General features: G+C 38.7%; 1 protein-coding gene across 15 annotated transcripts in view; it reads left to right on the top strand.

Moving 5' to 3' along the window:
• ABLIM2 (actin binding LIM protein family member 2) overlaps positions 1 to 27572 on the top strand; it is a 131023-nt gene that overhangs the window by 61677 nt on the left and 41774 nt on the right. For all 15 annotated transcript variants that reach the window (XM_063157544.1, XM_063157546.1, XM_063157548.1 and 12 more), the window contains exons 5-9: positions 230 to 356; positions 2422 to 2515; positions 17726 to 17813; positions 20426 to 20484; positions 23459 to 23536. In XM_063157544.1, the coding sequence (XP_063013614.1) occupies positions 230 to 356; positions 2422 to 2515; positions 17726 to 17813; positions 20426 to 20484; positions 23459 to 23536 (446 nt within the window). The remainder of the gene's footprint in view (positions 1 to 229; positions 357 to 2421; positions 2516 to 17725; positions 17814 to 20425; positions 20485 to 23458; positions 23537 to 27572) is intronic.

The following is a 27572-nucleotide window of genomic DNA, read 5'->3' on the forward strand; positions in this document are numbered from 1 at the left end:
ATAAAGCCTAAGTCACTAGGAAATGGAAGTCATCAGCTTTTTTCTTTGAATGATGCATGTGTTGTAGCAATTTCAGATCTTTCCAAGGGCAGCAACACTTGCTATCCATCAGTGAGCAGTGGAGCCCTTGTGAGCTGTTACTGGACACTGATGGATCCTTGTGCTGCTGTAGCCAACTGCTGCATGACCTAAAGAATATGATTCACTCATTTGGGTTTTTCTCTTGCAGATTGTGGCGGCTGTGGTTCGGAAATTAAAAATGGTCAGTCCTTGGTCGCCTTGGACAAACACTGGCATTTGGGCTGCTTTAAGTGCAGTACATGTGGCAAGCTACTGAATGCAGAGTATATCAGCAAGTAAGTAGAGGAGTATTTGCACCTCTTTTAGTCATTCTTTTAATGCCAAATAATTAATTTATCATTGCATTTATTTGCATTGTTAAGATTTAAAGGTAATGCATAATATAGAAATATAATGTATATATTATAATAATATAATTAATATAATATATTAATGCATATTGCATTACCTTTTATTTATATATATATTCAGAAGTATATAATATATTAGAGATTATTTTCTAAATTATTACCTAAGTTGTATTTAGAAAAATAAAATGGAAAAAAGTAGAAGTAACATTTTTCCATTTACCTGGAATGGGACTTGACAAAACAGAGAGGCAGCAGGTGGAATATGTTTCCAGAACCCAGATGTGTGCCCTTAGTTACCTATGGTTTTGCTCTCTGTGATGCTGTAATGTAAACAGGCAGGTACTGTTCTTTCTGTATGCATTGCATAAGAGGAAATGTTAGTCAGAAGTTCGTTAAGCATGTACATGCCATGATTTTGTGCAGCTCCAGACCCTCATGCTGTCAGATTTGACTGACTGTGATGGCAGCACTGAGAAACAGCACAAAGCACACACGCAGACCATGTCCCGTGTCAACACTTTGATCAGGCCAGTGACGTGCAGGCCTTTCACTGGCCAAGGCACCTGGCATTAATTTCTGCTTCAGAGAAGTGTGTTATGTTGGAATTTTCTTAAGCAGCAAAATAACTCAGTCACCAGTGCCCGGAGATGATGGGGTTTCAGAGCCTATGTCCCCCTGACGTTCAAAAATTCTTTAGATTTCAATTAATACAAATACAATATTTAATTTCACAGCTTGCACTGGAGAACAATATTTATTAAAAGGGTGTTCTTAAATAAGGTTTTTCATTGTCTCAATGTTGGGCTAGTCTGCTGTATTTTAGTACAGTGCTTTTTTTGCTTGTTATTGAATATACCTCCCCCCATAAATTGTAAAGATATAATTACTGCAAAATTATCTTTTTAAAAAGGCTAAATGCCAAGCAAAATAACTCAAGAGAGGAAATATCCTGTCTTTAATTAATTCAATTAATTATTGGGATAACTTCTAGGTTAGTCTCTAAGAAATCCAACTTCCAGGCTATAACATTAATTTCTATGTTTCTCCAGGGAAATGTCTGATAAATTTATGCCTCTGCTGATAAATCTGTCTGATCATGGGCTGTTTTAGTATAACAAACAAAACATATTTAACTATGTTTAACTTGAACTTTGAAGCATGAGAACAGTCTCCAGTTTCTTCTTGAAGCAATTTATTTTCATTCATCAGTTTAATGGTCTACATGTACAATTTAGTAAAATTATAAAATGCAAAATTAAGAGGTTCTTGTCAGGGCAATAGTCCAAAAGTTCTGGTCTTGTCACTTTGAAATAAAAGCTAAGACTCCAGTTTTTTTCTTCATATCTCTAAATTGTATCTTAACTCACTGGTGGTGGTGAAATAGCTGCTTACATCATGCATGAACACACTGCTGCTCAGGCTGAATTCCTGTAGTCATTGCTGGCTTCTGTGGAGCAATTCCCAAGCCGTTTGATCCATGACTGCCTTTAAGCAAGTCCAGTCAAGTGTGCCAGTAGATTTAAATGTTTATCAAAACTTGGTTTACAGACAAGATATTTGAGAAATTGCTCTCTGCAGACTCAGCTAAAGGATTAGGTAATACATATATCAGAATAGTACATCAGTTGGATGAATTAGATGATAAGAGGGGAAGAGTAATATGGTGAAATAACTTTCCAGAGAGGGGGAAACGCGTGAAAGAAGTTAATGGGTAACATGATTAAACAGGTGGTGTGAGGGTCTCAGAGGCTGAGTGTTACTACAAGGCTGATGGCTGAGTTTAGCAACAAAGGAGAGAAGTGGTCCAAAATATTTGTTCATTACTATTCAACTTTTTATAACATTAATGACTGCGAGAGAGGCAGGAAAGCCCATAAATGGCCTGTGAAGTTGGGTACTTGAAACATTGACACATTTTAGATGCATAATCTCCCAGTGAACTGTAAGCTTACATAAAGCAGCTTCTGTACAGCCTGTTGTTCTTCCCTAGGGATGGGGTTCCATATTGTGAAACAGACTACCACGCCAAGTTTGGGATCAGGTGTGACAACTGTGAAAAGTACATCACAGGAAGAGTGCTCGAGGTAAGGAGAACCTGTCATTCAAGCACATCTCAAAGTGTACAAAAAACCCAAAACTCTTTTGGGTTTGGTCCTGTGCTCACAAATGAGTGTTAATGCCACAGCTTAATGTTACTTTTATTGAATACCAGGAACTCTGTCTGTAATCGGGATTTTTGTTTCTTCTATTAATGATTTGGTAATACACAAACTCCATAAATGGATATTTATGGTACTGGAGAATGTTCAGGGAGCAGAAGTAATAAATGAATGTGTTATCAGGCACGTTTTAAAACTTGCATTAAATTCATTTGCAATGTCTGCTTTTTTAATCTCTTTTATGTTCCCCAAAGATAGGATGAAGCTGTTAAAAAGTAAAATGAATTATTTGAACTGTGTTTTTGCAACCAGAAATGAGCTGTGTGGCAGAGATTTTTTTGCACTTGTTGTTCTAAGAAGCAGGAAGTTGTTTAGTGTAGAGTTATGTTTATGCATTATGCAAAAATTTCCATATAACTGACCAAATGTCACAAAATGAATACATTCCTTTGATCAGAATAAAATTTATCCTTGGATTTAAGTGTATTGTTACCCTGTCAGTCATCGATCATCTGCTTTTTCTTTCTGCTTTTTCCTGTGAAGTCCAAGCAGTACTTGGAGTTAGGAAGAGTTGCTCAGATCACTCTTTTCTCTTCATCAGCTAAGAAAGCCTGGAGAAATCCCAAAGGGCTTCCAGAGAAAGAGAAAGATCTGCTTGGAGTCACACAAAGACTTAACTGTCCAAGTGGTGGACAATGATAACTTGTTAGGAGCTGATGAGCAAGTATCCATACTAGATGGGAATCTGTCTTGGATGGGATGATAGGGTGTTAACATAGGCATGAGAGATTTTTCCAGTAACAAATGTTAGACCTTTCTGAAAGGAGCTTTCTAAAAGGGAATTTGAACGAGTATAAAGACGGTTTTCTCTTTTTTTTTTTTTTTTTTTTTTTTGCACACAGTTGTCTCAACTGGAAGAGGCAAAACAAAAGAAAACGTCTTAAAACCTTCAAAAATGTAAAAGGTGACCATGGAAGCTGTTTATATGTTTTCAGAGGTGTCAAGCATTGACACTGAATGAAAGGGAGTAAAAGGGTGAGATTTGAAAGTGAAGGTAATTAAGAGAGGTGAATGCAGAGAGAAGAGTTAAAGCTGTGGCAAATTTGGAGTGCACTTACTCAGAACAGTTTACAAGGAGTGATTAATGCTGAGACAGGAGAAGGACAGAAGCTCCAGTTTCTGTACTGACTCTTGGCTTCACAATATTTTGTTTTTCTTGCCTTGAAATATGTGGAAGAATGCCCTTTTTATGTGGTAATATTTTACCTGCAGTATGGTTAAACAATAGCATGTGGTGTGGTATGAGTAAGAATTGGGTCCTAACTGTCTCTATGGGTGATAAAAAGAAAAAAAAAAGCCGTAAAGCTCTGCAAAGTAACACCAACTGTGATTTGTGGGACCTGGGAGCACGTGTGACTATGGTTGGTTCTTCTGACTGCTTGGGAAGAGTGTACTGAATAGGAGGACGGTTCCTTGTTTTTATTGTAGATGGGCCAGTAACAAACTTGGGAAAAGCTAATTTTTGAAAGCTATTGTAGGAATGCTACCATGACAGATTACATATGATGGTTTTGGTCAGTGTGTGTGTGTGTGTGTGTGTCCCTCTCCTCTCCATTCCCCCGTGCTGCTCTAAGGACAGCTCTGTACCACTGATCCTCATCTTGCTTTGGGACTGGTTCAGGCTGGGAGCTACTTTCATTGGTCTGTGGCATTTAACTGTGGAAAAAAATACTGATGCAAGATTGCAAAACCTTTTTAAAAAAATAGATGAGGAGAAAGGACTTTCAGCATCTGTAAAAGCACAGATAGTATAATTGTGAAACAGGAAGCATAGACTGAGGTTAGAATGGAGCAGGAAATGGATGTGAACAGTTACAAGGACATTTAATGTCTGGACACTTGTTGGAACAACCTGGAAATGTTATGATCTGATTTTTTTTTCTGTAGAACTGTACAAAACAATTTGTTGGTTTATGTGCAACAAAGCTAATCAAGCTTAAGCATGAGTGCATGTCACATATCCTAGCAGACTGTCACAGTAGGTCCTGTTCCTCATGACATCTCCCAAGATATCTGCTCCCATCCCCTCAGTTTTTCCATGACACATCTCAAGAGCTTTCTGTGCATTCCTGCTGCCTGTTCACAAGGAGTGACTCACACTGTGAGCCTTCTCCCATGGTGATCAGCCTGGGTTTCCACGACTCTTTGGAGCTCTGTAAGGGATCACTGAAACAGCCATTGAGTTTCAGTGTGGACCATGGAAGGCAGCTGGGTGAGGAGGCAATGCACACACCTTGTTTGAGAAGGAAAACAGACAAAAAGTCACAGTCTGAGCAGACAGATTTAAAAGGATGCAGAGGGTGTGTCTATAGCTAACATGGTTAAGACATTTGTTGTTTGAGTGCAGCAGATGGGCTTGTTCTAAAGGCTTGGAACTGGGCTGATCTTCTCGCTCTCTCTGGTCTTGGTATCAAACTCCATGTCTGTTTGTCCCTAGCAGGCTAATTGATATGTTTGTGTATCTCCTGGTCAGGAGGACAGAGAAAATACAGGGTAGCAATGCCTGTTCTTTGTTGTAGGATGCATTATTAGTGGAGTTGTCTGGAATATTGATGCATTTTTCAAAACATCAGTATTTCTTTTTACCATTTTGAATATTATCTGGGGAAACACAGAAATAATAGGGCAAATTGCTCTTAAATTGGGGGGAAATCTTGACAGCAGTAATTATTAGGCAGGAGAATGCTCTCCCAAGGGAGCTGCTGGAAACTATCACTTTGAGAGTCTTGTAACAAGACTGGACAAGGCCCTGGAAAATCTGTGTTAGGGAACAGTCCTGCAATGACAAAGGGAGGGACTATATGACCTAATAGGATTTTTTCCATCTCTGATTTCTGTGTTAATGTCAGGAGGACAGCTGCTTCCAATGTTATTCTGTGACTAGATTTTATAATATTGTCTCCCTTTCCAACACTTGTTCATTTTAAGTGTTTATTCAGCAGAAAGGAAGGGAGTGTCAACTAGTGTGAGTTACTGATAAGTTATAAAATATGGCTGTTTTTGTAGGTCCTCAGCCAAATACAATGATGATTTAGTTACCTAAATTCTTCTCTCAGCCCATTTTCTGAGGGCCAGATTCATCCAATGTAGTAAATGGGCTTAGACACAGGATAGCTTTGTTTATAATTCCTTTCTAGTTTCTTTCTTCCCCTCCAGTCCACCTTGGCTTGCACCCACTCTCCCAGTGAACTTGTACTGGAGAAGCTATAAAAGGGGCTGAGAAGTTCATTTATGGAGATGATAAATTTTATTACTTTTAAAAGCAATGATTTTTCTGTTTTGAGTTTTGTTTTTGTTTTAAACCCTACTCACCAGTGCATTTATGGGCAAGATTTGCTTTGTTTGTGATGCATACAGAACACTCTTAAATGCAAATCAATCCTCTCCTAGAAGTTGTGTTGTTTTATCCCTGACCATATATATTGATAAACCTGCCAACTTAAGTGAGGAGCAGGAAGTTGCTGGAGTTTGCTTTTGTAGTTTGACTTAAAATGCACTGTGACTGAAACCTCTAGGGAGAGAAAGGGTTTACTTCATGCTCATGCTGTATCTCTGCTGCCAATCCTGCAATAGTTAGCATCATGCAATAGCACACATCTTAAAATAACAAGCCATTGATTTTTATGGCCAGCCATTTCCCTTTTGTCATGTTGCAATCCATTTCTCTGCACTTAGCACTAAAAATATTTTTCTCCTTTTTTCTATTACAAGCAGTAATTTATTAGTTAGATTTCAACTTGTGCTAATGAGCATATCCTAAAAAATTATTTTTTTTAATTGCTCTATATCTTATGATAATACAGAGCCTGCTTTAAACCCCTTTCATTCAAGAAAACACTTTCCATTTCTTTCCTCATTTTAATGAGTCTTTCAGCTGCATTTTGCTGGGGGAGGCAGAGATGTGTAGTCTGTCTCTCAGTCCTTCCCACATAGCAGGTTGTGTAAAAGGTTTGGAAAGCTGTTGACGTTCACGACAAAGCTGTGTGACAGCCCATGACTCCTCCTTGTCCTCTCCTGGGAGGCATATCTGGGTTTCCTTAACATCTGATACTTACAAACATACCTCTCAATTCCAGTATCTTTCTATTTTAAAGTGGCCCACATTAAAAGAGTTAAAAAATGCTTTGGATAAGATTGATTTTTAGGTTTTTTTTTGTTTTCCCCTCCAATTGATGAAATATAAGGAGAACTTATAGAGAGTAGTTTTAGTTCCTCTCAACTTTTATTTTACAAAACAGAGTGAACCCAGTTCTCCTCTGCTGGTAAAGTCAGCTCCAGGCTTTTCTGGTGATGCTGTGGGTTCCTGACTGGAGCCACCTTCTCCCAGCATGGATGAACACTGTACTCCAGACAATGCCTCAGCACTATCTTGTGCAGTGATAGTAACCTCTTCCACCATCTCTAAAGAAAGTGCTTTCCTGGTGTGTCCCACACTGGCGCAATTTTCTTCTGTGAGTTCTCTTAACATTGACAGCTCATGGCAAGATGTTGAGACATTACTTTGTGGGGAGAGGTTCTCTTCATCTGCTTTTTCAGCTGGTGGTTTCCTCCATTGTTAGAGGAAGCCTCCTTATCCATAAATAACCTTCTGAGTATGTTTTAATGGCAAACTCAATATAGGCTGTGAGGGGGTCACATTTGCTTGGATAGGCATCTGTGTCCCATCAGTGCCCAAAATGCCCCTCAGGGGTATTTTCAGCACTCAATTTTATCTACAACTGTCCTATGATTCACAGCTACATGACTGGTGTAAATGTGGCTGCTGGCAATCACAGCAGTTGGAGCCATCATCTGTATGTTTAGTATCTGACATGCTAACACGGCAGCATGGCACGCTTCAGTTTATGTGGGGGATGAAAGAGTTAGCATTTTACTTGTTTACATGTATGTGTAAATGTCTAGAAAAACATAATCAATGTATGTTCTTAAAATCTATTAATCACAGCCTTATTTTATTTTGAAATAAGGGAACAAATGCAGTGGGCACTAGGCAGGAATGAGACTAGAAATGTCAATAATTTATATGTCAATTAAATGTCACTTATGACAAAGTCACAGTGACTTACTTATTAAAACATGAATCTTATTTTCATAGTTTGTGTTTTGCCTTGCCCTAGGGTTGAGCTGATTTTGTTTGCAGCCATATCTACTTTGTAAATCGATTGCCTTTCCCTTTGCAGGAGTGCCAGTATATCAGAGAGACGATACTAATTCTTTAGAGCAGGGAGTACAAATTTCTGCCCGCAGTGTGGAAGAATGGTTCATTCTGCAATGTCTGTTGCCCTGCTGTTTCATTAACAACAGGACCTACTGATGTGTGAAAGGTGCTTGAGCAGCTTATTACATAGGCATTAATAGTGAAACATGCAATAAAGGCAGCTCTGTGTGCGGGCGTGAAGGGTTCCCTGTGCATGGGCAGCCTGGGGAGGGCTGTCAGAGCAGCAGAAGGATCCAAGTGTCAGTGCTGCCTTCGTTCGAAACTGCTCTCTGCGCTTCTCTCCCTTCAACAGAGAAGAAAGAAAACTGTGGGAAAGACAAATCTAAATAAATCAGCATTAGCTTTTGCAAAAGGAGACCATCCAAGGTAGGAACCGTTAACTAGCCCTTTCAGTGCATAATGTTTGCTGAGATGCAAGGCGTTCTGCAGCTTGGGAATGGTCTCTGGTTTGGTGCCACTTGCATTTATCTGGGGCTGCTGGCTTGCAAAAGCAGGTTAATCATCAGTGCATTTATCTGAATTTGGCTGGGTAAGTGTTGACAGTTGACCTAGACTTTCTGCTTTAAAACAGGCATAATTAAAAATACTATCCAAAAGCAGATAAATAGCTATGCAAATGCTTTTTTTCCTTATCTTTTAGCTTTTTCTGTAGCACAGTTATATTGGTCTAGATGAATTTGCCTTATCTTTCTCCCACTTTCAGCCTTTCCCTTTTTAGCCACCTCTTCTCTCCAGAAATACAGGTCTATGCCTATCTGTCCTTATTGTCTGGACTGCTACAAACTCACAAATTGTTAATGTGTCAGGAGAAAACTATACATTAAACCAAACTCTTTGTATAGCTTTTACCCTGTAAATAATTTGTTAGGTTTATTGAAGAGCACTGAGTGCTATTTGATGATAGCTTAAGACTTATATTTTTACCAAAGGGTTTCTGCAAACTATTTCTGAATAACATAGAAAAGTTTAGGATTTGAGGGAAACCGATTGATAGAGAAGAAAGAATGACTGTTCCAGGTTTTGTGAGGGGTTTTTTATTTCTTTTCTCAGCTGCTTATTTGCTTTCATGTTGAGAATTCCTCCCACATGTGTGGGGAAAGTCCTCAGCAGTGCTGCTGTGCGTTTGTGCTTGTGTGGGTTTGTGTTAGTTTTAGTGCACAGTGTGATTTTTGAGCCTGGCAGACTCGTGGTGCCCATTGCCTTTCCTCACACAAAAATGTAGTACCAGTTAACTGTCTCAGATTATCTGAATTGACTGACTGAAGGATCAAAGGGGTGATTCCAGCAGTCACCCTGGTCCTGCTGAGCCTCAGACCCCAGCAGCAGAGTGTGCAGCTACCCTTCCTCCCTAAGCCATGTGTTGCTGTGCTGCTGCATTAACATCCAGTGCCTTCTGCCGTTTGGGTGTTCTTACAGTGTGAAACGTTGCACCTCATGGATGTCTTCAGCCCCTCATCCAGTTATTTCATGTATTCCTTCATTCCTGGTGGTGCTCTGACCCACATCAGGGGAATGCTGCTGTTGCACAGCTCTGCAAAGCCCCAGAGCTCCCTTGCCCTGTCAGCAGCACAAGCCCTGCCTCCAGCTCTGTCCTGTAACCATGGCAGTGCTGCAGCAGTGGCTGCACTCAGTGACAATTGCTTTTGTTGATGAAGTATCTCCAGGATGCTCTGGCCCATGTGAAAACAGTTCAGCATGTCAGCTAATAGCAGGGAGAGCAGCCTGTGACTCATTTCTTGTAGCTTTAAGATTTTTTCATCCTATTAACCTTCAGCATTTTTTGTGCTTTTACAAATTTCTTTTTCCTCCCCCAAAGTAAGAACTTTTGAATGGTACATTGAACTGGAAATATGTCTGAAAGTAGAAACTTCCTACTTTCAGGAAGGATTATTAATGTCAGTTCTGCATGTGACAGCAGCATTTCCACTCCCGGGTAAATCTAGTGATCCAGAACACAGAATGAGAGACAGCTTCTGTTCTTAGATGTTTACAGCCCAGATCACCACATTCAGCTTGAAAAGAGCTGTGCTGGCTTCCTCTGATAACTTGGGTTTTTTCTCCAGGGCTGTTCAGTGTTGGTTGAGCTTCATTCTTCCATCTGAAATGGGTGTGCTAAATACACAGCTGCAAAGTTGAAAATTAAGGGGAATATGTCTGCAAGTCATCTCTCTCCTTCTTCACTCCCTCTCTCCTATCAAGAGTTGGCATAAGTGAGAGCCAGCTGCAGCTTGTCTTGGCCCCTAGGTGGATTTTAAGGAGTGGGAAAAGGAGATTTGTTGAGCAGATGGAAAACAGAAGCCTCTTCCAGTCTCAGTGGGTGGCAAGAAAAATTGCAAAGCTGAGAAGAAAAAGACAAAAGGGGCAGATCACTCACTCCATAACAGAAACAACTGACTGCAAAATCAGTGGTTTTAGGTATGACAGACTGTTTTGATTTACAAGAACATTTACAAAATTCTGTAGAAAAAGGTGCACTGTTGTCCTCTTCCAGATTTTATCTGATTTTGGCAGGGCTGAATTTGCTCCTGAGCCAGAACTTGTTTGGAGATGTCACAGAATGAGATTACAGTTCTAATAGTGCTAGTTTTCCTTCTATTATTTATTTTTTCTCAATTATCCCCTATATGGCTTTTTAATTACTTTTATTTTATTTTCTCCCACAACCATTAGAAACTTCTTCTACGAGTTCGGTTTTATAGTAAGTTGTTATCATTCTGAGATAAATGTTCTTGTTGATTTGATTTACACCTTATACCTGAAAGAATAAGGAGTGTGTGGGAAGCAATTAAAATGACTCAAATGTGGGAGGGAATTCTCAAGGCTCTGCAAAGCGCAGCAGGATGAGCCAGAACCAAGACAACATGAAGTAACTGTACATGTGAGATTGCTAAAGCTCTAGGTAATGCTGCAGGTGTGAGTAGTGAACGTTTCATGTGACTGTTTCTTGGCATCCAGGCGGATGAAAAATTAATCCAGTATGGAGAAGATGAGGAGAATGATTGATATTGAACATTACACTGCATTTACAGCGGTGTAAATCCTGATGAAAATGGTTCATTTGTCCTGGCAGACTGTTGAAGTGAGTCAGTGGTGAGTCAGGTCCACTGTGACTAAGAGAATTAGGGAGAGTTTTTCTCCACAGAATTCTGTCTTTAACTTCTGGCTCTCACACTTTTTTTCTGCTCAACACTGTTGTATGACATAAACAATAGACATTTTGCCAAATACCTCTGCCTTTACAATGCTACCTGTCCCTTCAAACCCAGTAGATGATATGACAGCTGTTTACTAACTTCACCATTACTGTGTACAACTATTACTGAGTAATTCTTTGAGTCCTTCTGCATATGCAGGACTCTGGCTTTGCTAGAAATGTGAGTGGAGGTTTTATGTGATTCCACTTAAAGCCTGCTAACTGACTAGAGTGTTATATTCCAAGCACAAAGGGTATTGTCTGAATAGCATCACTCTAATTTGAATATACCCCTTAGAATTCAGTTTATGGAGCCAGTATAGTCCTTTTAGTGTGCCTCAAGGTGGGTGCAATGGCAGAGTTATCAGTGTTATCCATTGATAACACTTGATGGTGCAGTGCTCTGCACCTTCTTCATGGTACTCCTGAGAGAAAGACAGGACAAACATCTGAGCCCTAGATTTTACAGCCTTTTGGATTAAATGCACATTTTGCAATGTGGGTTGAAGCACTGGCCAAGAGCAGGAGGGTTGTATTAACATGTAGGAATAAGCAAGAGCAACCCCTGATTGGCTTTGTCTAATTGACTTGATAGAAAAATTTTCTAAACCAGTTCTGTGCTGTTGGGTCAGAGAATTATTAGATATCTGATGTAGTTATGGGAGCAAGAATTAAAACCTTATCTCAGCCAAAGTCGGGGAACTGCATTTACTAACAGAAATTGGGAATTTGCCTTTATAAATCAATGCAGTGACTGATTAGGCTATTTTACAACAAAATGCTGTATTCATTCAAAAACTTTATTAAATTTCATGAAGATAAATATGTGGAGTTCCTTTTTATACCTGTGCTTCATTATCAGTTTCCTGTACATTCCTGGCACCTAAGAAAAATCACAATTCATTCACATAATGGCCTAATATCTTAGTAAAAACAATCACTTGGGGAATGAATGAAGAAGTATAAACAGGATGAATTAAATATCCATTAAAGGAGTTCAATGATTGTCCACCTTTTTTATTTATGTACTCTGAAAAAAAATGTTCCCAGTGAAAGTACATGCTCCTCAATGTTGAGTTTAAAATGATAGATAATGAAGCAAGTATGAAATTATAGATAAGGGGAGCAGAACAGAGCCAGCAGTTTTTAAAGGAAGTCTTCCACAGAGTGCAAGAAATGGCAATGTGATTTTGGTGGAGGAAAACTATGATAGTTGAGGGGGAACACATATCCTGAGGAGATGCTCAGGGAGCTGAACTTGTTCAGCCTAGGAAAAGCGATGGCCTTGATGGGACCTAACTGTGCTGTTCCCATACCTGTAAGGAGGCCCTTGAATATGTGGAGACAAGCGCCTTACTGAGGCACATGGTGGGAGGGCAGGAGACAACTGTTATAAATTTAAAGCAGTGAGGTTCTAACTGGATAAAAAGGGAAAAAAATCACTAGTAATAACTAAGAATAACTACTGTCTGTTGGAGCAATGTTCTCAGAAGTTGTGCCATGTCCATCCTTGAAGGTTTTGAGTATTCAACTGAAAAAAATTACTGGGCAGACTGATCTGAATTGAGTATCAATCCTGCTTTGAGCAGGAGGTTGGATTGGATGAATTATTCTATCATTTTGTGATCGCTTGCACACTTCCTGGCTTTAAACTGAATTCTATTTCTATTGCCTGTACTATGAAGTTTACTGAAGGAATATCAGTGTCCTTTAATGAACAAATGGAATGTCGATATGAATGGACATTAGTCAGGAAATGGAGACAAAATACACAAAAGAGAATAATTTATTGTGTAATCAAAGTTTTACACTTTCACCCATCCCTGCATTGCCAAAGTACATTTCCCCTTCCCATCCCATACAAACAGTAGCTTCCCTCCACTTAAAAAAGCAACAGAAGTCAAGTCACATGTCTTCTGTAAGATGTTTAATGCTTCATTTCAGATTGAGGAGCTGCCTGATGGGAAGGGTTATTGGCTGTCAGTGGTTTTGTGCTTTATTCTGTTTCCCTTTGCTTGGACAGGTGGTTGTCTGGTGATGACACAGCTCTCCAACAAATTTGTTCCATGTGAAAAGCTTTTAACTAAGAATGCTTTATACCAGTCTTCTGAGGGCTTTGTTTGTGGGTCAGGCAGCTGCACCATGCCTTGGCATACCCCTCAGCTCAGTGTTTTGTAGGTTGTTTTTCATTATTTCTATTCAGGGTAGGGTACAGTTAGGACTTGACTTGGGAATTTTAGAAAATGAGGTTGGCAGGATTTGGATCTACTTCAATAGACAACACTTAGTGGTAATGAGGAACTATTATAGCAACTATATTGTATTGTACACTCTAAATGGAAAATATGCTTTGATATGATTGAATCATTGCAGCAATTTAACCTTTTGTCACTTCCACAAACTCTTTATTCCCTGCAATAAAATCTGTCAATTACCCCTATGCATTTTGTTAACAAGATAGATTTTTAAAATTGTTATTAATTTTCATTTTTACAGGAAGAAGTTTGCTGATAGCTTTTAATTCTCAGGAAAAGAGTCAGATAGTTGTAAGTTTATCTAGTATATGAAACGATTTTCTGTACTTTCTATCTTCCCTTTACTAATTACTTCGTTGAGTAATGCAATGAGGATGTACTCAGACTTCAGTGATGAATCAGACATCAGAAATCTTGAGTCTTCCTCCCAGGACTCAGCTCACTCTGAGCTTTAGGCTGCTCAGTTTCTCCTGTGTCAATCCATAAGCAATTGTCGCTCATAAACCTCAGTAAAAAATTATATCAATGACACTTCTAGAAACAGCAAGAGACATCAGACAAGCAATGTCATTGTGGTAGAGTTACAGTTATTGTGCATATCATCTTTTATACATTCTACCACTTCATCACTTATGGCAGCCATAGCCAGAAAATGAGCAGAGTTTTTTGCTGAGCTGTCTGCAGTAATGTAATATACTTTTCCTGGGTGATGACAGCTAATTTAAAACTCAAACTTAACTAGTTAAGGCTATTCCTTTTGGTATGAACTGCTGTAGAGTTTTTTTGCTAGAGCTGCATGTTTTCCAGGCCGGTGATCCTACTGTTCTGAAGATTTTTGAGTAACCCCCCTTACTGTCTCCAAATTGTGCTTTGAACAATGCGATCCACATTTGCCACATCAGCTTAATTCTCCTTTTACTTAGTTCAAGCCCTCAAGTTATGAGAAATGAGAAAAGGTGGCTGTATGTACTTTGTTGCAGAGTTCTCTGGTCCTGCTTTAAGTGGAGATGAGTTTGTCAATGTGCTGTGGGACAGGTTTCAACGCTGAAATAGTTTTTGTGCTCAGGGCAAGGACTGCAGGAGGTCTGTGTTGATCAGCCCAAATTCCTTCTCTGCAGAGGAGTCCTTCACATTCAAAGGGTTCTCTTGTACCTAAAGGGAAAGAAGTAACTCATAAAACTTTGTCTCAGATTGCTGAGGACTGTTTTGACTCCATTTAAATTGCACACTAAGAGTGCAACATGGTGATTGTGGGAAGCTGGTTCATGGTCAGTTGAAGAAAAATTAAATTGTTGGTGTAGGTACTGTGTTATTACTAAGAACTCACTTTGCTATTCAGGTTTGAGGTAATCTCAGCTGAAAATTAGTCTTCAAATTGATCTTCCCAATAATACTGTCTTCACATCTGGATTCCTAGGCACAAAGACCTGGTGCAGTCTTGAAGCAAATGTAGGATATTGAGGAGGTTTTTCCAAAACCATCTCTTGAACTGTAAGAGATCTCTCAGAGATGAATGTTGCTTCTTCTGTGCTCTGAGTGTGTTGGTGTTTTATTAAACACTGAGACAACAATCTGTCAAACTAAGCTTTCAAACTGTGCAAGGAAGGAGTAACCATATGGTTAGGCATTTGTTTTCTGCATTGAACTACCTCACATTAATATAAGCAAGAAGAGAAAAAAAATGATGAAGCCTTTATTACAAATAAACCAAAACTATATCATATTTGCTGCTCTAAGCTTATAAAATAGCTGGGTTCTGCTGGAACCAATTGTTCATCTGTGAGAGCAAGCCCCTGAAATGAAGGGACAGGAGAAAGGGGCGCTGGTGAAAGCCTCCTTGGTGTTTACCCAAGGGACTCTATGATTCAGACTCAGGGGCTAGGTTTGAATATAATTTATGATGCCTAATCAGGGTAACTGCATACACATATCAATAAATACTGTTAGTTAATTCCTGCATCGGCTGCCCAGCCTCAGGGTCAGCTAGCACCTTTCATTTAGAAATATAGTGTGGTCTTTTTTATATGCTTCAAAGTGTTGAAGTGTCTGCTATGTCTTGTCTTCTGTGCTTTGATTAGAAGAAGGACCAAAAAAAAAAAATTAAAAGGGGCAACAGAAGTCACTGTCAGCACTTAGATTTATATGAAAATTTTTGAGTTTGTGCCATTTTAATTCAGAGATACTTATGCAAAATCCATTGGAGTTCTCCTGGTGTGATTATCAGCAAAAGAATCACTGTACTTTCTTCCCTTAATTTTTCTATTACAGTTGTGTCTGTGTCATAAATGAGATCTTTCTGTGCCATTCTATACCTAGTTGATATTACTGACTATGCAAGTGAGTTCAGTAAGTGAATTAAAGTTATATATTTGGTTGTTGTGTTAAATTTAGGGAAATAGACTTTGTTCTGTGATGCATCCAGGTTATTTGAGAATCTGTCCTGGCAGTTTATTTTAGCAAAGAGGTAATTTAATTCCCTTAGAGATTGTTAGCCTGGGAATTGTATCATCTGTGCTAAATCAGTTGAGTTATTGAGGTTATGCATTCCATTAGCAATGCTTGTGCACTTCCAAGGGAAATTGTATTTCTTTTCAGTTTGATATGCCAAACATAAGTTTGCCTGGTGATAATTAAATACTCTTCTGTGCTTTAACACCTGCACTAGGGCAAGCAATTTTAAACCAGAAGTTTAAGCTCAATGCTGATACTTTGTTGTCTGATACTTTAAAGGTGTTATCACAGGTAGTAGTGACCATCTTCCATGTCTAAAATTGCAACGATCACTCTGAAATCTGCACAAATGATAACAAAAAGAGTGAGCTGGAGCAGAGCTGTTTTCAAAATGGCAATTCTGATGCGGTGTGTTGCTCTTTATTGCCAATCTGAAATGCTGCAGCAGGTTTTCAGGAGTGAATCAAGTTAACATTGATGCAATGAAACCAGAGATTCTTTAACCTAGATTTACTGCATTCCTGTGATTGGTACTGTGAATGGCAAAATAGCCCCCACACACAGATTACATTCTTTAATGTAAATGCTTCTGAAAGCTTTGAAATTCAGTGAATAAGAGCTAGAAAAGTCACCTTTGTAGTAACAGGGTTAAATTTCTAGATTGACAGTAGGGGATTTGCAGTGTGAGAGCCTATTTGCATGCTGAATGCAGTGAGGAAATAGTTGATAGTAGTTTCTTAAAGGCATCCTCAATCCGAGCAGCACTTTCAATGTTTTTCAGGTAAGCAAATTATGAGACATTCTACATGGACCAACATTTGCATTTTTTTAACTTCAGGAGAATTTCTACTAAATTCAGGCTTAGCTTAATCTTAAGTTAAACCTAGTTTACTTTAGCTCCAAGCTGTAGAGTTACTCGGTCTCCTGGCTTCTATTCCAAGTGGAAGTGGCATTGACCTTAAGCCATTTAAACCATGGACAATTCTGTCTGGCATGGAAGAGTGTGGGGTCAAAGAGGGGAAAGGAGATGCCAGGATCTGGCTTTCAGTTCCTTAATTTCTGTAGGGATTTTGAAGAGTGAGGAGTGCTGGGAGCATGTGCAAGAGCTGCCTTTGGGACTTTGAACTCTGTTTTGTGAGTGCCATCTGAAAGATGGGATGGGAGTGCAGTTTGGAGGGACTGGCCCATGTCGTTCACTCTGCAGAGCACAACTCCATGAGTGCTGTTATTGTCATTGGCTCAAGCCAACATTGCAGGTAATTGAGAATTTAAATATATGAAAATTGGTAAGTTACTAAGCAGTTCTGAGCAAATTGAGGGCTCGGTCCTGTTCTCATTCCAGTCAATGTAAAGAGTGATATTAAATTATGTGGATTAGTCTCTGAACAGATGGCAAAACTCTTGGCCTGTCTGTGTGAGAGTGTGGGTGCACAGTACCCAAAGATGCCTGATCTGGGACTTACTGTCCTATAGGCAGGCTACACTCATTCCTCATGGAACTGTTTTGTACAAGTTACCTGCAAGACACTTGCAAACCAGCTACAAACATTCTTTGCACAGAATGGTTTTTGCTGAGCATTAAGATTATGTATTCAGTTGATGTGTGATGAACTTATGAGTTGCAAATCTGTGCTCAATCTCCCAAATTGCTCCTGCAGGTAAGTCCTAAGCTACCCTGCACTAGGTTTACGGGGAAGATGTGTTCATTGCATAAATTTGTTTCTGTCCTGTAGATTCAGAGACTTAACTTTTGCACATTAGCTTTTCTTGCTTTGTGTAGGCAAGACCGTATTTACATTTTAAAGCATGAATTGTTCAGAATGACAAATCAGCATTGTGGTTGTAGGAGACTGTTGAACTAATTGTCATTAACTAATTAAATTATTCATATTCAAGAGTATGAAAGAAAAACTGCTAAATTGGTCAATATTAATCATCTGTCCCTTCTTTCTGAGCAGGCAGGAGAGAAGCATTATCACCCAACCTGCGCACGATGTGTCAGGTGCAATCAGATGTTTGCAGAAGGAGAAGAAATGTATCTTCAAGGTAAACCAAACAATCAAAAAATAAAACAGTTACACTTGGCTCTCTTGCCCACACCATAGGCTTGCACAGGAGAAATTCAGTATTACAGAAGGAGTTGTGCAATAAAGTATGCAACGGGAAAAAAAGTCATTTAACATAAATATGAAATCCTTCATGTGTAGCAACTTCCAGCTCTACTAAAATGATCAAAGAAAACTGCTTACATGGTTAAATACAGGGGAAAACACCAGAAAAAAATAAAGGCTTCTGTATATGTCTTTGACTGGCAATATCTTTTCAAAGTAAAACAGAAAAGAGAAACTCAGTAGGATGTGGGACTGCGTGGCTGGTGTATTATCCTAAAATCACATGCCTGCCCAGAACTGTGTTTACAACTTCTCAATTGTCCATGGTTTTCTAGAAGTATACTTGGAAAATTTTCCTTAAGCTGGAAAAGTTATACTTTATTTAGAACACAGCAGTGGTCTCAGTAAGATCTAATTATGGTTTAGTATTTTATTTTAAATGACACTTTCATTGTCACTTTGGTTTGCAACAAGAGCTAGCTCATTAAAGGACACAGTGATACTTGTCTATGCTCATGAATTTTCTGTCAGGAGCCAGAAAATGCTGAAGTTCTTCCACTTGAAAAGGATCTTAGCTGTGCTAAAACCCCATAATTAATCAATGCTTTTAAAAAGTACATCAAACTACAAATTTGCTTCTAGATTTCAAACGTTCTGAAAGTTGTTTGCAAGTCAATCTTCTTTTTAAGTTCCATTTGTTGTAAGGGCGGATATTTGTTAGGTTTTGTTCTGATTATTCGTTCAAATAATAGCAAGGTATGCTCAGGTTCTCTTAATTTAGATCCATTTTACTGTATTTTCTGATGCATGGAATGTTTAGACCAGCTCGCTGTCATACTCTTTTTGTCTTCACATGTAGAGCAGTTTCCATCAGAAACTGGTGTTAATGCCATGAAAGATCTATAACCAGTTATTTGGACTGTCTAACCTGTTAAGTAATAAAAAAAAAGTTGGAGCTTAGGGTTTTATAATGTGTCCTTCATCCTCTTAATAAACTAATGTAAAGTTTTAGGTGTTGCATGTTCCTTAACAGAAATCTTCAGTGGTCATCCAACAGGCAGCTTTTGGGTGAAAGGACATTTTTTATTCAGTGTGAAAACGTTTCCCAGACAGTGTTACTTGGCTAGAGACAGGAGTGGGTAAAAAAAAAAATAAATCTAAATGCTTCTTAAATCCATTGGGATAATTTGAAGCAATTTATGGGACAAATGATGGAAACTCAAATCCACTTGTAAGTGGAAGAGAACTTAGCATTAAATTTAAAGGTGCTATAAAAATGTTTCTTAGTCGTTCAGTAACAAAAAATCCCAGTAACTTAGTAAACATAATTTATCTGGTCTGTTCTTATAGGTACTCTTTTACTGCAAGAGTTTGGGTTCATCTGAGTTATTTTTGTGAAATAAATTCTAATGATCTCCATCTGTCTTCTGGGAAATAGATTCTGTTTCCATCTTGTTTCCAAAATCCACTAGTTAGGAAACTATCAAACTGCTGTAAAAACAAAGCATTTCCAATAACTCTTCTTGATACTCCCCACCCAGTATAAACATTAAGTGTTTATTATGCAGAGGTTCTCAGATTCCAGTTTAGTCAGGCAGAAGTTGTAGTGCACTCACATTGTTCACCTCTGGAGCTTTAATCTGTGATGTGTCTGAGCTCAGACTGGCAAAAACATAAAGGTTTCTTCTTGCTATTAGGACTTGCAAATAATTAATTTTTTTTAAATCATTACGCACATTCCATTTCTACTGAACACTATTTTAAGCATCATGTTCAACTTTTTGAAATAGTTTTTTCCTTTGTGGCTAGTGCAAAACTATTAAAGTTTCTGTCTCACACTCATTGTTTACTTTCATTAAGATGCTCATTTCAATACCTGTATGCAGGAAAGAATTGGTTCATTTGGTATCTCCTGCTTCCTCCACGATGGACATTCCCCTGAGTTTATGCAGCTCCTTAGTAGCTAGAAGTGTACTTGGACAAACATGTGAGAAGAACAAGATTGGAGCAGTGAATAAATGATAGACTGGATTTTCAGCTAGAGTTACATGGCACAATGCTGTGTACAATTCCATCCCACCACGGCATGCTGTGTATGAGCCAAGCCTACTACTACAAGAATATGTATTACAGGAGTGTAGGAAATTCTAACTATATATAAAGACAAAATTTACCATGAAACAGAGGCAAAGCCCATCTGGACACAGCCCTGCCTGCTGTAATGGGACCTCCCTGAGCAGGAGGTTGGACTGGTGGAGCTCCAGAGATCCCATATCACGGTCCTTAGGAATCAGATTGTGATGCTGATCTGCCATATCGAGGTACATGTAGCTTTCTGAAGTCTTTTAAATGTCTGTGATGAGGCTCAATGGGATTGAGGGGCTGTCCTCTTGACCTCTGAAAGTGTCCTGCACTAGCAGGGGAATTAGTCAGTAACCTATGCCTTATAAAACCTTTTAGGAAGGTTTAATAAGGTTCTTATTTTCAACTTTTTTAAGATTGTTATTGTGGAACTGAATTAAGCAGAACTTTAAATTTACTTTGCAGGAACATCCATTTGGCATCCAGTTTGTAGACAGGCTGCAAAGGCTGAAGAAAAAAACAAGGTAAAAAACCTGTATTTTTTTACCCAATGTTATTTGATTGCCATATTATTCTTATTATTCTCTATCCTTTTTTTTTTTTTTTTTTTTTTTTTTTGCGCCAGGCATGGATGGGAGGGTTTGGAAAATTTTCCCTAGTGTAATTTTAAATCTTAAATAATAGGAATCCAGTTTGCTAATGAAATGTAATCATGTAATATAAGTACTCTACTTTTAATCAGTGATTACAGCTATAGATAAAGGAGAATGTTGGCCTAAGAGTTTATATATATATAAACTCTTAGCATATATATATATATATATATATATATATAAGCTGAATAAGTAAAAATGTGAAAACATGAATAAGAAAAACTTCTGTCTGATTATGATGTTATCAGTTCATGACCTCTTCTCTTCTCATATGGCTCTGAACTTAAAAGATCAGGGGACTTTAACTTTATTTGTTTTTACAAAAAAAATTTCCTTGGAGTTTCTGTTTCATTATTTTTTTCTAAAATGTTGGCAAGCCAGCCACAATTTAATTTAATCCCTGGCTTTAAGTACCTCCTTAAGTTGGATGATTGTGCGCCTCTCTGTGTGCAAAGGGAAAAGGGGGGGAATTCTGGCAGAAGATTAGCAGATAAATAAGCTGTCCCTAGGAATGAAGAATTAATGATCCTTCTGAAGTGGTGGGAATGAGTTACAACTATCTCATTTAATGCAGAGGCCAAGTGTGGGTTTTTCACTTCTGATGTTCTCTGATGCTCCAAGTGTTACCCTTTGTATCCTTGTTCAAAAAAGCTCTGCTTTGGTTCAAGTCTTGGAGGAAGGCACATGGGACAAGTCAGAACAGCAGGCAGCATCCATAAAAAGATTGTTAAATCTGGTGTGTCAGAAAGTCCAACTTAGACTAAATTACAGCTTGAAAAAAAAAAAAAAACAACCTTGTTTGGGCTTTACCCTAAAGGATCTTTGCTGTAGTTTTTGTACCCATGTGTTGAGAAGTGATTGCTTGGTGTTGTTTATGACAAGCCCTGAATATCAAATAATTTTCCTGAGCCTAGCAGTTTTTCTTTTTCCTGGAGTTTTTCCTATTTTCTGATCTTTATGTTCACTATTGAAAAAATAAAACCAGAAGGAAGGATGCCATTTTTAAGAGAGTAATAATGAACTTTTCAACATAACTTGTACAGTCTGGAATGAGATCTACTGCTTGAGAAATTTACTTGCAGTAAATTTACTTGGTCGACCTTGCAGTTTTTTGTTTTTAAGTTATCTGCCTATATATAGATATATGAACAGCATGTAATTAAAGTAGGTGATAAAAGCAAGAGGAGAAAGTGGCAGCATGCTCCAAAACTTTGGAGATGGAGTGGAGGGGAAAAAGAAGTTGTGAAAGATAGTGACAGCATAAAGAAAGATGATGGGAGAGTGAGATTTTAAGCAGAAGGGAAGATGCTGGAAAAGACAGAAGAAATCAAAGCAGCAAGGGAAAGTAAGGTTTATAAAAAGGCATATAGGGAAAAGAGGGAGATGGAAGAAGAAAAATGTGTAGTACAGGAAACGAACTAACAGAGGCAATAGAGTCAACAAAGGTGTGAGGTTTTATTGAAAAATCTGGGAGATGATGGGGAGCAGGCATGGATGGGGATGCTAAAAGGGGATCATGAAGAGAATAAAGAACATGTGTGAGATGTGGCATGTCTCATATCCAGTTATTTAGCCACGAGTATCTTCCAAGTCCTTCTTCTCCCTTCACCACCCAGTTTGTGGAGGTGCTACTCCACAAGGAATCTCCACAGTAGATTCCCCTGCCAGGTGCAGGACCTTGCCCTTGGCCTTGTTGAATTTCATGAGGTTTGCGTGGCCCCACTTCCCAAGCTTATCAGGATCCCTGTGGATGGCATCCCTTCCCTCCAGCGTGTTGTCCCCACCACAGGGCTGGCTGTCATCTGTAGGTTTGCCAGGGATGTGCTCAATCCCCCTGTCTGGTCATGGAGGGAGATATTAAGCATTCCTGCTCCCTGTAAGGACCCTTGAAGAGCAGCACCTGTTACTGGTTTCCACTTGGGCAGTCCAAAGAGGTTACTGGAAATGTGCAAGGCTCATGCTGGGACCTCCAGTGACATTGGTGCCAATGGAAAGCCATGATTGGGCTCTTCCAAGGAAAAAAGGACTCACCTCTTGTCTGTCCTTGGAAAGACCCAGAGCTCCAAGAGAACCTCTGGAGGTCATTTTGTCCAACCCCTCTGCTCAGGCTTGGCTGCCTTGGGGCCAGATGCCCATGACCATGCTCTCAGGACACAGAAAGAAGCCCCAAAGCTTTCTCTGAGAATCCAGAACTGTTATTTGACTTTAACAGGGTTCAAAACATTGGAATAATGTAATTTTCTAAAGTTATTTTTCTCTTCTGCATTGAGTGTCCTGTAGGGACCTCATGAAAGATAAATATGGTTTGTACATGACATTAGTGTATCAGTGACACTTTCAAGTCATTTACACAAGTTCTGGAAAACTGAAAAATGCTTTAATTATGCAGAAGAGATGTTTAATTATACTGTCTGTCTTAAATGATCCTTTTCCATGTTTCACTTTGAGTAAATGGTGTGGCAGTGTGACATGTCCAGTCACATTGTAGAATGGTTTGATGGCATAAATTTGGAGTAAAAATGTTGCTGCTGTATTGTCTTTTAACTGTCTCTGAGAGTGCCCAAAGGCTGTCCTGCCACCCCAGAAATGCTCTGGGCCATTTTGTTCTGCAGGAGGGATAAGAAAGCCATGTGTAAAACAATTCTTGCACTTTTAAAAGGTTAAATTGATTGTCTGCAAGTGTTCTTTTATTTTTAACTCCATATTTTGAGCTCTCTGTAATATGTCATTTTTGAGTGGTAGAGGTTGAATTAAATTAAATGTCTTGTATGCTTTTTTTTAAATAACTGTTACATTATCTTTGACTCTCCTGTATTTCCTATCTATTTCACTTCTCCTGCCATAGGAAATTAGGACTTCCTCTGAGAGTATTATTTCTGTACCTGCTTCAAGTACATCAGGCTCCCCAAGCCGTGTGATCTATGTGAGTATTTCCCAGTGAAATTTTCTCTGTGGGATGGGAAAACCTCGTCCTTCCTCCTACAATGTAGCACTTTATGTGGAAAGCTAGTGCCTCTAAACCACCTGCAGTTGGTGATTCCTCTAAAATGGAATTATTTTCTCAAGTTTAAAATATTTGAGTACTGCATTTAGTGTTACAGAATTCTGGCATTTTTCCTCCTATATTTTGTGGTGTATTTGTGGCACTTACACTACAGCTAGAGCTGGCTTATACCAAAGCATGCAGAATACCACAGTTCTTTCTGAAAAGAAAAGTTTAAGTAAACAGTACATCCCACAGGTAGATTACAAGCTTAGATTTGAACACAACTTGTTTAAATTGAGCTCCTGAGCCTGTATCTGATTGCTTATGGGAACTCTCATGTGTGTGATTACAGGACTCTGCCTGTGCCAAATGCCAGTCCCTCACTCAGAGGACCTTTGATGTGTTTATGGTTTATGAAACACTCTGAAAAGCTCATTGAGAGAACAAGCATAATAAAATCTTAGGGTTTTTCTTTTTTTCAATACAAGATCAAAATTTCTGTAGTGTAGTGATCATGGCCAAATTCTCAAGGCTACCCGCAATAGATAAAAAATGCAAATGTGGTATGATCCATAGAGATATCTCTTGCAGGGCTTGAGCATTTCCAGAACTTTTCTTTCTCTTGGCCAAGTATCATTCAGGTGTGCAGGTCATCCTCATCAGTTAGAGCCATATAGTGAGAAATTTGCTGGAGATGCAATTGACTTCCAGAGAGGTTATTATACGAATATTAAGGGCTTTTATCTCTGCATAGAGACAAGCAAAAGAGTGCTTTGGACACAAACTTGTCTTTTTTCCTCAAATATAAGTTATTTTGAATACAATATGTGCACTTTATCTGAGTAAGATGGAACCTGCAGTGGAACAAGTGCCCCTTCTCTAGATGCTTCTCAGTGATTCTGCCTGCTGCTGAATACCAGTGCTATATTACCAGCCAAGAAATGTCATTGTGAAGACAGTTCATTGTGCTGGGAGCCTATTATCATATAAGCATTTTCTTTGGCCAGATGAGCTCTTTTTTTCAGGCAGGCCCATCTCATTGTGTTTTTAAGCATGAGAATTCTCCTAAGATTTATATGTTTTTAGAGACATTTATCTAACTGCAGGATGACACTGTTTTTATTGATGTTTGTGTTACAACTTTAAACATGCTTCACTGGCTCTTAAAAGTCAAGGATGAACCTCCATTCTCCTTTTCTGTTTTTGTTTGTTTGTTTGTTTGTTTGTTTGTTTTTAAAGGCTATCATTAAATCAGTACACAACCCTGATGTTTTTTACTGTAATATACAGCTGGGACTAGGAAAGAATAAAGTTGTCTAGCAATATGAGTCGGTCACAAAAAAAGATTACCCAGAAGAGTGCTAGTTCTTGTTCTATCTGTCCCATCTCTCACCGCTTAATTGTCAAAACTTGATTTTGATTGATTAATCAATCCTATTTTGGCTTTCACAAACAGGAAAGTAAAAAGAATTAAAAACATGTTAGAGACTTCTATATTATCACAATGGTCCCTTGGCTATCTGTTTTTACATGTGTTTTCTGTTACAGGAGTGTTATGACATACAGACATGCTCAAGATCTGTCTTGTGTGCTTTTGTGGCAGTTTTTTGCCAAACCAAACCTAAATTCTTGCTGCCCCTGAAAGGAAGGTCCCACCCGCACATGGCCCTGTCCCTCTCTGGCTGTGCCTTCCCATCCCTCTTTGCTGCTAATACCAGTGTGTACACAGAGATATGCAGTCAAATTTGAGGCCAGACTGAGCTAAATAATAACTTAGGAAAACCTCCAGACAACCAAAGAGGAAAAAAAATTAAAAAAAGAAAAATAAAAAAGCCCAACTGAGTTGTCTACATGACTTCTAATGCTAGTGTAGACGGCAGAACAGGGTGGGATGGTGCACACAGGGCAGCAGCTTTCAGCAGTAGCATAGATCCAGTCATTAAAGTTGTAGTAAAATTGTACCTTACCAGCTGGCGAGCTCTGTGGAGTATTTCATGGACAGAAGAGTTTAGAGAAAACAGTTCCATCTTAGGAACTGTGAGTATGTTGTGGTCAGAGCAGTGCTGAGCATCATCATGGGCACCACCCCATGGCAGGGCAGCTGTGCCTCTGGGCCATGGTGGTGTGGTCACATAGGGAAAGGTGAAAAAAGGGGTTTTTTTGACATAAATGTAAATCTGCCTCATACAGATGGTTTACTAAAACCATATCACTTCTTCTTCATCTACTGATAACAGAATTTGGTGTCTTCTTGCACTGAGAGAGGACACAGGCCAGTGCCTTTTGAAGGTAATGGGCATCTTTTCGTGACCTTTAGGGATGACTTCATTATATCCAGGCTGAAATTTGCCCTACCCCTCGGAGTCCCTAATTAAAAATTTGTTGATTTCTAAATTATGCCATTAAATAAGGTTAAAATAAAAGCCCTGCTTTATAGTGTGCCTTATTTTATTAAGGCAGAATTAGATGCTCCAACCTAATATATCCAACTGGAGGGCTTACATTAGTTTACATAGCTGTGTTATATGTGCTGGCATACTGGGAATAGAAATCGCACTATGTTTTTATACAGATCATATTCGCAATTATATGTTTGTAAAATTACATATTCCAAATGAAACAGATACTCTATACTTATATTTAGGGTTTTACCAGAACCCTAAATACCAAATTACTGAAGAAATGGCTTGGAGCCTCTCGGCTGTAATTTGAACTCCATTCGCATAACTGAATGTCGGTGAAACAAATAAAATGAAAATACAGTGTAGACTCAATGCTTGAAGAATTGAGTGTTTAGAAAGCAACTGGATCCCTAAGGTGTTTCTTCATCCAAATTTGCCCACACTGTTATATCTAAACTGAAAGGAATTGCATAACAAGTTAAGTTTTACTTCTCTGACATCTGAAATCTAATGGGAAGTTTTACATCTAGATAGAGAGCCAAAATTACTGTAATTCACATTTAAGTATTCCCAAATCTGAACTACTTTGGATTCACCAGAATAATGGCCAAAAACTTGGATACATTAACTGAAATCACAGCCTCTTTGGCCTTCTTTGTAGGTATATTGCTGCCCAAATTATTTCTGGGACAGATGGGACAGACAGATTCTTTACCTTTCCATTGCCTGTCTCTGCATCCGAGCTTCTGCTGCCTTCTCAGCAGGGAAGGACTTACTTTCATTAAGGGGATATTTCATTGCTCTTTAGCTTCTTAAAGGAGCTCCAAAGAGAGTGAGATCTGCAGATGGCTGAGGAATCATGTACTTGGTTAAAACACATTTTTTCATTAGTTTTGAGGATGGAAATATATGATGGTGATGGCACCTTGGTTCTGCTTTCTTATTTAAGAGTAATCTTCCTTCTTTTCATGCAGTTTATGTTTGCACAAATTCATGCATTTTTTTAGAAAAAGGGGTATCTGGAAGTTGTCAGACTAAATTTTTCCTGGATTATTAACCTGATAGAAAACTTCCCTGGAAAATCTATTGAACTTTTCTTAGTTTATACTAAGAAAAAACAGAATTATGGCACACATAAATCCTGGATATTTTTGTAATTTTGCATGTGGAAAACATTATTACAGTTTTATAGATGATTGTACTGAGATTTTCTGAGCACAGCAAGATTCACTCATCATTTTGTTGCCATCAAAGAGCTTATCCTTCTGCAAAGCTTGAAGTGGGAATGAGACCATTATGCTGCCCATTTCTCCACTCTCAGTGTGGCCAACTTGTCATCATATCTACAACACAGTATGTGCTGGAGACAGTTTTGGTGCAATTATCTTAAGGTTAATCTGTGCAAATGTGGCAGCTTGATAATAAATGACTCTTCTGGAATATGTGTAGTAGGAGGAGAACAGGGACCAGCAGAGTCCTTTCCCTCTGTTGGTTGTGTGAGCCTCATGAGAGGATTTGAACTTTACTTGAGTGGCATCTGTGATCTCCCCCCATGGTGCAAATCCATCATC

Source organism: Melospiza melodia, chromosome 5 (assembly GCF_035770615.1).
Source record: "Melospiza melodia melodia isolate bMelMel2 chromosome 5, bMelMel2.pri, whole genome shotgun sequence".
NCBI lineage: Eukaryota > Metazoa > Chordata > Aves > Passeriformes > Passerellidae > Melospiza > Melospiza melodia.